This window comes from Crocodylus porosus, unplaced genomic scaffold (genome assembly GCF_001723895.1).
Source record: "Crocodylus porosus isolate Cpor-Errol unplaced genomic scaffold, CroPor_comp1, whole genome shotgun sequence".
Lineage (NCBI taxonomy): Eukaryota > Metazoa > Chordata > Crocodylia > Crocodylidae > Crocodylus > Crocodylus porosus.
In genome coordinates, this window is record NW_017728906.1 from 172,215,614 (window position 1) to 172,226,961 (window position 11,348).

The 11,348-nt window shown below is 41.8% G+C and overlaps 1 protein-coding gene across 2 annotated transcripts in view; it reads right to left on the reverse strand.

The window, feature by feature from the left end:
- The window catches only part of RNF17 (ring finger protein 17), a 112,334-nt gene that overhangs the window by 39,596 nt on the left and 61,390 nt on the right, over nt 1-11,348 (reverse strand). For both annotated transcript variants that reach the window (XM_019530213.1, XM_019530212.1), the window contains 4 exons: nt 9,078-9,198; nt 8,254-8,377; nt 3,515-3,733; nt 338-488 (listed from right to left, as the gene is read on the reverse strand). In XM_019530213.1, coding sequence (XP_019385758.1) covers nt 338-488; nt 3,515-3,733; nt 8,254-8,377; nt 9,078-9,198 — 615 coding nt within the window. The remainder of the gene's footprint in view (nt 1-337; nt 489-3,514; nt 3,734-8,253; nt 8,378-9,077; nt 9,199-11,348) is intronic.

Genomic DNA, 11,348 nt, shown 5'->3' on the forward strand with positions numbered 1-11,348 from the left:
GTGTAAGATTCAGATCTTTATTACTCTTTATTTTTATTGTTCAAACTGCTGCATGCACTAGACACTTTTCTTCCAAGAAGCATTCCCAATTCCCCAGACTGTATCTTGACTGCTTGATTTTGCAACCTGTTCCCTAACTTTGTTTTCTAAAGTGAGCCTCTTTTTCCTTTCCTCCTTTTGGATTTTGATCAGACAGTAATTTTCTTGCAATAACGCAATTAAATATTGCCAAAAGTATGGAAGTCAACATGAAAGTTGGAATATGACTATTGTTCCTAAGAGATATTTTAAACTAAAATTTAAATCAAAAGTATGATTTCTTTTAAACAACATTTACCTCTACAGTGGTGTCAGAAAGAACTCTGCTAATCTGGCCTCTTTGCCACTGTTTCATATCACATTTATGAATAGCACAATACATGCCAATTTCCCACTTCACTTGCTCAAACATGGATTCTTCATAGATACCAGTCATCTTTTCCTGTAAACTGACATTCAAAAAACAGAGATAGTTATCCATTTTAGTCTGAAGTTAGGCAGAAGGCAGGGCACCTTTTAGATCAACTCATACAGCTACTACCTACAAAACTCATGACTCTCTGAACAAGCGCCACCTATAAAAGGTACTCCTCTGCCCTGTCTTATTTCAAAACCATGAAATCCAGATTAACTTCTTCCATGACCAAAGATGTAGTGTCTCATATTATTTATCCAATCACTTTTAAAATATCATGAAGTAATGCTTCATTTACTGCGTACACAGTACTGACCCTAGTAACTATGTAGTGAAGTTACTGCATTATCAAAATGAATTAACTGAATTCAAAGAACTCCATCCTTTAGATAGCATTATTTCTAAGGCATTCTTAAGAATATATATTTTGTCTTCCTATGACATCATGAAACATAGCTATAAAAGAAATCCAGGTGGCATTTATACAAGTAGTAAGGGAAGGGACAAAAAAAAGAAAGGCATAAAACAGTGATTAGCATAGCAGCTTACTGTGGACAACTTATAACTGTATAAAATGGCTGTTGAATATTAATATAATTTTACAAAGTTGTTACATTAATATGCCTTAGCTGCTTCCAAGTTTTCACCTGTTGCATGTTGTAATTAGGTAAAATGACTGAATTTTACCAAAGGTACAACCCAACCAGAAATCTGTAGAACTCTTAGAAAAAAATGTATTACAGTATGTTGTCAATGAATATTCAAATTGGTGATTGACATCATAGAAAGAATACAAATGAAAGAGCCAGAGTGTAGGTTTTTGGTCTTTTTGGTAATTTTCTTTGGCTCTGATCCTAATCACTGGAATCAACATATTAAAATTTTTTAATTGATTTGAAATGGAAGCTGGATAAGGCACTTAATTTCACATCATATAAATTTAACAAATTATTTTAAAGGGCAAATCTATTTTCTGTGCCAGTACATATTTTTTCCAACAAACAATAACCAAAAGCTCAACCCTTTCAAAACCAGTCTAAGTACTCAAATGCAAAAGGACAGCTGAAAATACAGTATTTTTGTTTTGTGTGTTTGGCAGAAGGTATTCTCTAAGGGTCTTGCTACATGTGGCACTTTGAGCTGCTCAAATGTTAAATCGGTGTTAGTGCTAGCTCCAGTTTGGAGCAGTCACACCCTAAGGCTAAAAATCTTCTCTGACTGTCCCCCACTTGCACAGCAGTAACTTATCACTAGAGGGCTGGCAAACAAGGCTCTGACTAGGAGCTACAGCTGTGAGTTACTATTGCAGGGCTGGTAAACCAGGACATGCTTCTATCCCTGCTGTAGTTGGGGGTGGGAACATGAAGCTGGATGTTAACATAGAGAGTTAATGGGATGGGGGTGGGTAATTGAAGGTAGAAAGGAAATGGGGGTGGGGGAAGGGTGGTGAAATGAAGGAAGTCAGCCACTGAAGGATAAAATAAAAAGAAGTAAAAACAAATTCAAAAAGAAATAAAGTAACAGTGAATTAAAAACGGTCTTGTGTTTTAATAATTTGGGATTTGGACTTGGGGCATGGGGGTGGTGGCTGTGCTTCCTGGGGTGGCTGAGAGGTAGGAGTGGTGAGAGAAGTTAGTTTTGGGGAGTGACTGGCCCTGTCCCAGGAAGGAAGCCCCAGCTCATGGGGAGCCCCACCCTCATTCCCTACCCAGTTTTGCACCCCACTCATAGACCCCACTTCCTGTGACCCCGGCTAGCTGGCATGTGACCTGGAGACTGTTTGAATGGGGTTGCTTAAAACTAGTTTCAAATGTAAATGTGTGGACAGTGAATCCTGGGATGCTGGAGAACTACAACTTGGGTGGCTCATCTGTGGGGAGTAGTCACACAATTAATGGAACACAAGCTGGGTAACACGTATCAGAGAAACCTGCCCTGGAATGGTGTAACTTTAAGTCACCTAAAGTATGCTTAAAACCAGCTCAAATGTTAATGTGTGGACAATCCAGGGGTTAAGATAAGGGCAGGCAAAGTCCAGTCTTTGAGCCAAATTGGGCCTGGAGCAGACTCGATTTCCCAGCAGTCACTGCCCATGTTGCTATGGCCAGTTTCCATGGAGAACTCAGAAGTGGCAGGGCCACAACAGTGCAAAGCCAGGGTTACCATGGAGACCGGCTCCAGAAGTGCTAGCAGGGCACGTGGCTGGGCGGGTAACTGTTCTGAAGCTGGGATCTTGCAGCAGTGACAGCATGGTTCACAGCTGGGGCAGAGCTGCAGTCCACTGCCCACACACCCTAGGCAGAGGCGTGCAGGCAGCAGATTCGCAGCTCTGCCCTGGCTCCAGACCACACTGTCACGAATGCAAGATCCTAGCCCCAACCAGAGGCTGCTGGGAAATGTAGTCCAACCACCAGCCAGATCTGCCATTTTGCCCATCTCTGGGTTAATAGCTCCAGGACACACGTAAAATTAATGTGTAACAAGGCCCTAAGGTACCACATAGCTCCAGCTGGCTCAGAGAGGCATAAACCAGAGTTTACCTGACTCCAGTTCTCAACAAACTACTGGGCCTTGCTACAGCCCCAGATGCCAATCATCCTCTTCACTGACACAGACATCATCATCATTGGACCAAGTAACACAAATCATAACACCTGAGGTTAACTGTCTTGTTAGCAGTGTCTGCTCCCCTTATCCTGTTCCCTTCTTTCTGCCAGTCCATTCCTATCATTTGATGAAGCAGGTTGTCGTCTACAAATGGGCACGCCTCTCTGAATTAGATAGCCTCTAAGGGTGCTTGTACACGTGACAGGGGGTTAGTTCTCCAAAAAATAGAAACGGTGTTCTTTTAACTGGTGGATTTTTAATTGTTTTGTTTAGAAACCCGCTATTTCAATTTAGGGACTTCTGTCATGTCACAGTACATCATGGTCCCCCCGTCAGCCAATTTCAGACTAACACGGCTAACCACCTCTGTTTTATCTGTATATTTTTTATTGTTTAGAATGAAAAGACACTAATACAAGCAATAAGTTTATAACTACCTAAATGATTTAATACCTTTTCAGTAAGTGTTCAGATGACTGCCTCTGTATAAAGATCTTATGTGGGGATACCACATGACTAATCTGCACTTGTAGTTCTTTGTTGCAAAGTGATTCCAAATCATCGTTCTGTAGAGATTCTATGTTTAAAGCCTCAAACAGTTTAGATTCAGAAACTTCTTCCAGATCAGGGTCCCACACTTCATTATGTTCCGTGGTAGTACTCTTCATATATCTGCAAGAAATTTAACAAGATACCGGAATAACTTCACGCTGAGTTTTACACCCTCAATCCAAAATTGGTTAACGATCAATAGAAATAAAAGTCGAAGGTACAGTATGATAACATAAGCTAAAGAAAAGGTCTTGGCAAAGGATACAGAGAAAACTCTAGTTCTGCTCAACACTTTATAGCAGGGGTCGGCAATTATTTTGGTTGGCGAGCCACTTAAGGAGTTTTGGTAAACTGTGGAGGGCCACACACACAAAATATTTCAGAACATATTATTTTAACAAATTATAGATAAAACAGAAACCATGTACTAAAAATCAAATATCTGCTATAAAATTAATATATTTGGTTATATCAAACAATATTTTTGTCCCGATTTGTTTTTTTGAGTATTGTATACAGAGGCAATTGCATAGTAGCTCAAAATAAAGTCTTATTCTTGTATATTGGGTGTGAGAGTCAGGGGTGTGGGGTGTGTATGCATGTGTGTGGGGCAGGTGGGGGATGCCTGTGCCTCCTCAGAGCTAGCCAGGGGTGCAGGGGGCTCATGCAGCAAAGCTTCCTTGGGCAGTGTGGTGCAGGTGCATTCTGCCCCCCAATCTGGCTAATGGTTGCTCTGAGGCACTCCACATAGGACAGAGCCCCACCTGCACCTGCCCCGTGCCTGCTGATGGCACTGCCCTGGCCCCAGTTAGCATGCACAGCTTCCCAATGCAGCTTGCTTTTGCTGCTGCTGCAGCCACCCAGCTACTGCTCAGCCCCCCCCGCCCCCGAATCTCCATCAGCTCTGCCTCCTCTTGCCTCTCTCTAGGCAAGGGGGAAGCTACAGCCAGGTAGCCAGACAGCTTGTCCTCAGTGCATAGGGCTCCAGCTCCAAGCTGCCTTCCATCCACTCTGCCCACCTGGCATGAGGAACAGCCAGTTGTGGGCAGCTGAGCAGGTAGGGAGTGGCCAGGAGCTGGAGCCCCTCGCAAGAGACACTTAGCTGTAGTTTCCCTCCTACCTGGAGTGGTGCAGAAGGGGCAGGAGGAGGAGCCACTGGAGGCGTGGGGGGGCAAGTAGTACCTGGGTGGCTGCAGCAGCAGTGCTGTGTCCTTTGGCTGGGGCCGGGACTTGGTCAGTGCCATTGGCAGGTATGGGGCAAGTATGGCAGCAGCATCATGTAGCTTGCCCTGGACAAAACTTGGCGGGGGCAGCTGCGGACCAGATACAATCAATTAGCAGGCCATATCCAGCCTGTGGGCCATATTTTTGCCCACCCCTGCTTTATAGTCATTTCATACATTTGTTTTCGCCTGCCTTCCTCCTATTTTGTTCATAAAACAAGAATAGGATTCAAATACAAAAAACCATGAAAAAAAATGAAATTATAACAACATATTAGGACTCTGTAATTTAAATAAAGACTACAGAGGCTATACTAGTTTCAAGTTAAAAAAAACTGATTTCCAAGTGTACGAGCTTTCAAACAGCTAAGGGCAGAAAATATGAGTACTACCATTTGTTCAGGCATTTTTCAGCACTGTGGTAAAACTTCTGATGGGCTGCATGAGTTCCAGTATCTCCAAGGCGTATATGGTGTGGCAAACCTTGGAAAATGTGCAGCTCCAGGAATTCCAAAACACAGAGCTCTAGAGTTATATTATTAATGGTTGGTTAAAGTAAGTAAAAAAAATATTTTATTTATATCTGTTTAAAATGAGGCTGAATATCAAATTTAGGCTGAACTGTGATATCAGGACAGATAGTGGAACACAAAGAGACAACAAAACCAGAAGGACATCCAATACTAATCTGTCAAGATCAAGTCATGCTTCACCAGCTCGATCTCTTGTGTGGATGGGGGCAGAACACTGGATTATACACCCCAGACTTTATTTAGGTTTTTGTTACTGACTCCCATGATTTTTTGCATAAATAAGCAAAGGAAATAGAACTGAAACTGTTCTAATGTGGGTGCATGACTGGTTGTAGTGACCAGTGGCTCAATTTCTAAGTGGAAGAAGGTATCAAGTAGGGTTCTTCATGGTTCTATCCTTGGTCTGGTATTGTCCAGTACCTTCGTTAAATGACTTGGAGGAGGGAACTACGACAATTTTAAACATAGTAAATTTGCAGATGATCTCAAGCATGATGGGGTAGTATACATTTCTAAGGACAGGATCAGAATTCAAAGTTACATTGAAATTCAATAAGTAAAAGTAAGCACAGCACTTAGAATGGAGCAAACTTGGGAATCGCTGGCTAGAATGCGGCACTGCTGAAATGCTTTTTAGTGAACTGCAAATGCTCTACAAGTAAAACAGCATAATACCACTGCAAAAAGCCAGTAACAGGAGTGTCATGGGAAAGAATTTTTCTATTCTCCTGAGCCACGGTGAGACTTAATTTTGAGTAGTGTGTCCAGTTTCCAACAACACACTTCAAAAAAGACTTGGACAAATTGGTAAATCTGGAGGAGATCAACAAAAATCTGTTAGGTATCTAGACAGAATCCCAAAATAGGATTACCTAACTCTGGAGAAGAGGAGACTGAATGATAATCCTGTGAATTTAAAGCTATACATGAAGACTTTGCAGAAACTGGGCCATAGTTACTACCAAGCAACAAACTTAAACAGAAATACTACTCCCAACATGGAAGCCTGACAGATCAGATTATATATGGTAAGGTAGGTAGATTTAAAAAGCAATGATATGATAGTTGAATACTTCATCTATCAACAGATCTCAGCCAGCAATGCCACAAAATTTCTCAAGCAAGCCAAAAAGTCTTTCTTACTGATAAAGATTAGTCAACGAGCCTTTCTGGCCATTATCTGGCTTTGTATGGAGTACAAAACCACTGCAGTCTACTGAAGACCTATGAAGACAGAGTTAGTTGTCCACCAACAAGCAAGATGATGTAGAATTGGGGTGCTATGGGACAGCTGTTGCCTCATTTAAGAAGTCATTTATAATCCTTCTCTTCTGATTTATCAGCAAGATGCAACGGACATTTAAAGTTTTTTAAACAGCAGCTGTAGATAGCCAATTAATATGCATCTAACTTGGGTATCAAGTCACATTGAGAGCAATTCTAAAGCTTTTACCTTTCAAAATTTAAATTAGAAAATGTTGGCAGTAATAATTAGATGTTTACTGACATTCTAGCGTGCTTTTTTACTTTTTTTTGCTGCAACAAGACTACACTGTTGACTGATCCCTTATAATCCCAAACTCCTTTTTCTCCAGCCTAACCTGTCATTCCCCAATTTGCATTTGCACATCTGATTCCTTCATCCTATGTTTAGTACTTTATGTTTCTGTTTATTAAATTTCATTGGATTAGTTTCAGATCATTTCCCAGTTTAAATGTCTTCCTGAATCCCAGTTCTATTCTACAAAGTGTCTACTACCCAAAGCTACTTAGCATTATCTGCAGAGCTCTGGCTGGGCAGTGGCAGGGCACTGGGGATGAGCAATGATGAAGATATACACTCAGCTAGAGCTCTGAACTTCTGCATACCCCCTGGCTCCATTTGGATGCATGCTCCCAGCTCTGTGCTGCCTAAATGCCCCGGCACTGCTGACTAGATAGAGTACTGTGCCACTGGCAGAGCTGGGGGTACACAGCTGCATGCAGTCATAATCATGCAGTTGCACACCCCTAGCTCCAGGCCGCTGCCCAGTAGAATGGAACTTGATCCAGTTGGCAGTGCCATGAGTATGCAGCAGCACAGAGCCAAGGGCAAGCACCACTAATCCAGCAGACTACTGGTGGGGTAGTACAATGGTTCTACAGGCCATGTTTGGCATCCTTGACATAAAGCCTCCTGTGCTTTTCTGTTCCCCCTTGGTGTTCACCATGGCTTTTAGCACCACCCAGTAAATAGAGTATGTGGGGGGGAGAGTGATGGGAAGGGAATGGAACAGCAGGGGATAAGTGGGGAAACTGGCAGCCTATGACTGCAGCCTGGTCACAAGCACCTTGCCCACCACTCTACATGGCTGCTGATGCCTGTTCTAAGCTGATTATCTACTTTATCCTTACTGCTAAACCATGCTAGCTGTATTTGTGCATTGGCCTTCCTGACTTTCTCCCTACATACACCTATGCTATACTCTTGAACTCATCTTTAGTAACATGAACAAGTTTTCATTTTTATGAAAATTGTTGCTAAGTTTCAACTCACTGAAGAGTCTGCTGGTTATCCTAAGCCAGTCTCTTGCTGCATTTCCTGCTGTTCCTTTGCAATTAGCTGATTTAAGAAGGAAGAGGAGGAATTTTTCACTCTGTTAGGAGTACCCAAAAAATTTGTTAGGAAATATAAATCTCCAGATTTATCATTTATGTTCAACTTCATTGTCATAAGGAAAGTATTTCCACTTTCAGTTGTATCATCCAGATTACATGTGACAAGTCCAATCCTTGATGGTCAAATACTATACTTGCATCACAAGTTACACAAACACACACTCACCCACCCAACCAACCAAATTACAATAACTAATAAAGTGTAGATTAAGCACAAAATACTTGCCCAGGTACATAAGATGCCAGATCTTCTTCAACTAATTGGCTGTTAATACTACAGGATCTCTTTCCAAGCACATTTGAAGAAGAGTCAAATAGTTCGACACACAACACATCATTTTGCAATATGCCTACAAATAAAAGTTTTATTTTTAATATTGTATCTATTTCAGGACAATATGGAAAATGCTGGCAGTCTGGGAAATAAGCAAACACTTTAGAAACAGGAAATATTTTATGAACAACATAAATCTATGAAGATCTCATTGGTAAAATAAGTTTTATTTAGTTTGTTAAATAACTTCTAACTTCATACAAATCTATATTCGTTAAGGTCAGTTTTTGGTGGCTAAATGACAACAAATTGCATGTCAACATAGACAACTATTACTCCATTTAATTGGCAGATTCCAAAATCTTTGTCCTGTAGCATGGCAAAACATGGCAACTGAAAAATCCACAAAAACAGTGATTTGGAAAAAATTTAACAGCATGGACACTACTGACCTTTTCTACAGGTGCTAGTCATCCATAGGTTCCAGTGACATCAGCTGGAGCTATGGATACCTAGTACCTCTGGAATCAAGCCTTACTGTTATTAATTTAGACCAGAATGTCTATACCATTTAATACTTATGGTACCTGGAGGAAATAGAGAACATAAAAGCTGGTGCGTTATGGTTTTTAAGTCTATTAAATTTCCTTCCAATTATATTTGGCAACTTTCACCTAGACCACCTCCTACAATTTGCAATTTGCAAAAATGTGCATTCTTTTATTAAATCAGAAATATTATGTAAGAGAGAGAGAGATACTCAATTTGTCACTTACTAATGACTGAGCATGCCATGGATTTATCACAAGTCATTTCTTCAAATCTTTCCTTTGCTTTGCTACTCCATTCATTTGCTCCTTTGTAGGGTTCAATATAAGCCAGCTTAGTCCTTATGGCCTAAGTAATAAATCAGATTAGATGCCCACTGTCATTCATGCACAGTATCCACTTTGGCTCGAATTACTAATTTGGTCACATATGTGCAGAGGGGAGTAAGGAAGCATATAAGGCTCCCTTAGTCTTCTGGGTGGACTACACATATTATAGGTCACAATGTAAGCAGGGTTGTTGCACAGAGGACAATGTTCTGAACAGACACAAACTTCGTTACATTTTAAAATACAATTCCTATGACAAACGCCCATTTTTTTCTGAAAGGCATTGGTTAGTCCAACTCTGACAAACACAACTTAATAAGGAAGACAGTCTATTTATTCTATGAATGAATTGTGAGCTAAGTCTTTCGGGTTGGTTACTCTTCCTGCTTTTGACAAGACAGGCAAGAAGGGCAGAAACGCATTCAGCAGCAGTGGAATGAGAAACTTTTTGCCAATCACTGTAAAATAAACTGCAGTTAGTCATGAATAGATACTCTGGCCATTGTTGCTGTACAAGTTTCCCTCACCAACCACAGGTGTTAAGTTCCAGAAGGTTCCTACGGTTGGCAAAACTGCGGTTGGTAAAACTGCAGGCTTATGGGGAAAATGGGGTTAGGGACTTAAATACTATACAGTATAGCATATAAAAATAATTGTTACTTACCTTTAATACAGACGGTGGTCAACTGGGCATAAGCATACCCCTAGGTGTACTTGGACAGATTACAGGGGGCATGCATTGGCAGGCAGGGACAGAGCACACCCAGGGCGCATGGGCAGCGTCTTCCCCCATGTGTTCACCTCTTACGCAGAGGAGGGAAAGGGTAAAGGGAAGGGAAAGGGAGGAGAGGGATGAGCTAGCTGGCCCCACCACGGTGCTTCCCTGCCCACACCTGTCTGAATGGTGGAGGGGGGTGTTTTGTGCCTGCCTCTGGCAGCATGTGATTGGCTGGTCCATCTGGTCATGGGACAATCTGAGCCCGGCAGCAGCAAGAGCTGCCCACTCGCATCCCTGGATGAGCTGCCGGGCCCAGACTGTCCCACGACCCGGCCCGGCCTGCTATTTTCTGCCACTTTACTTTCCTCCCCCGCAACCTGGTGTGGCAGGGGGTAGAGAAGCCATACAGGGATCTCCTCACATGCTGCTGCTTGCCCCACATTGCCCTGGCAATGCACCTCCTGCAAGCGAAGCTGCACTAAAGGCTGATGTGTGGCCATGGAAAACCTTGGTTGCTCAAAACTGTATTCCACGGTAGCCAAAATGGTATATGGAATATTAACCATGGATACTCAAAACCATGGTTGGCGAGGGAAACCAGTATTATATTACATTTTAAACAGAACTCCTGTTTCAATCAGTGCTCAGGATGGACTCTGCTAATTAAACAAGTGAGGGTAGAAAGCCAAAACTGTAGACCGTGCAGACAACAGGAATGCTATCTTGAGCTAGTAAAGTTCCTCTTAATTATCTAAGGAGTTCTGTGCAGTTTCCTTTATGCCATCTGTGGAGGGCACAAGGAGAAGCAGGAACCGTGTGTGCACCAGTACTTTGGATGGTAAACAAAACATTTCAAAGCTCAAATACCTGTCAAAACAAATGCATGCTGACCGTGGAATGTGCACATGCACAAAAACTTGGCAAAAATATATTATCCTCCCCATTTACACAGGACAACCTTGGATCCAGAGTTTTAAAGCTGAAATTGTCTTTAGATAATTCACTAAATTTGGACATCCAATTTGAAAATGCTAGCATTTGATAGTATTTCATATGTTCAGAACAAAGCTTCCATCAATTTTATTGCTGAGAGCACTCTGCATTTTCGCAAGTCAGGCCTTAGGCATCTACAGTTGCTCCCACACAGCAACCAAAATACTATTATTTAGGTCCAATGCATGGTGGTATCTCAACATAACAGATGCAAAAAGTTTTGCCCATGGACAAGATGGACTGTAACTTTGTTCTCCAAGAAGAGCAAACCTTTTTAGCTGAAAGTTCCATCTACCTGAAAAAATTATTCTGGGGAAAAAGGTTAAAATTGACTGAGAACAGAGTCTTACACAAGTGTTTTTGGTCACCTTTAAGATGCAGGTCTTTAAGAGGAGGCTTGATGCCTACCTAGCTGGGATCATTTGAGCCCAGTTTTTTCTCCTTCCCTGGCAGGGGGT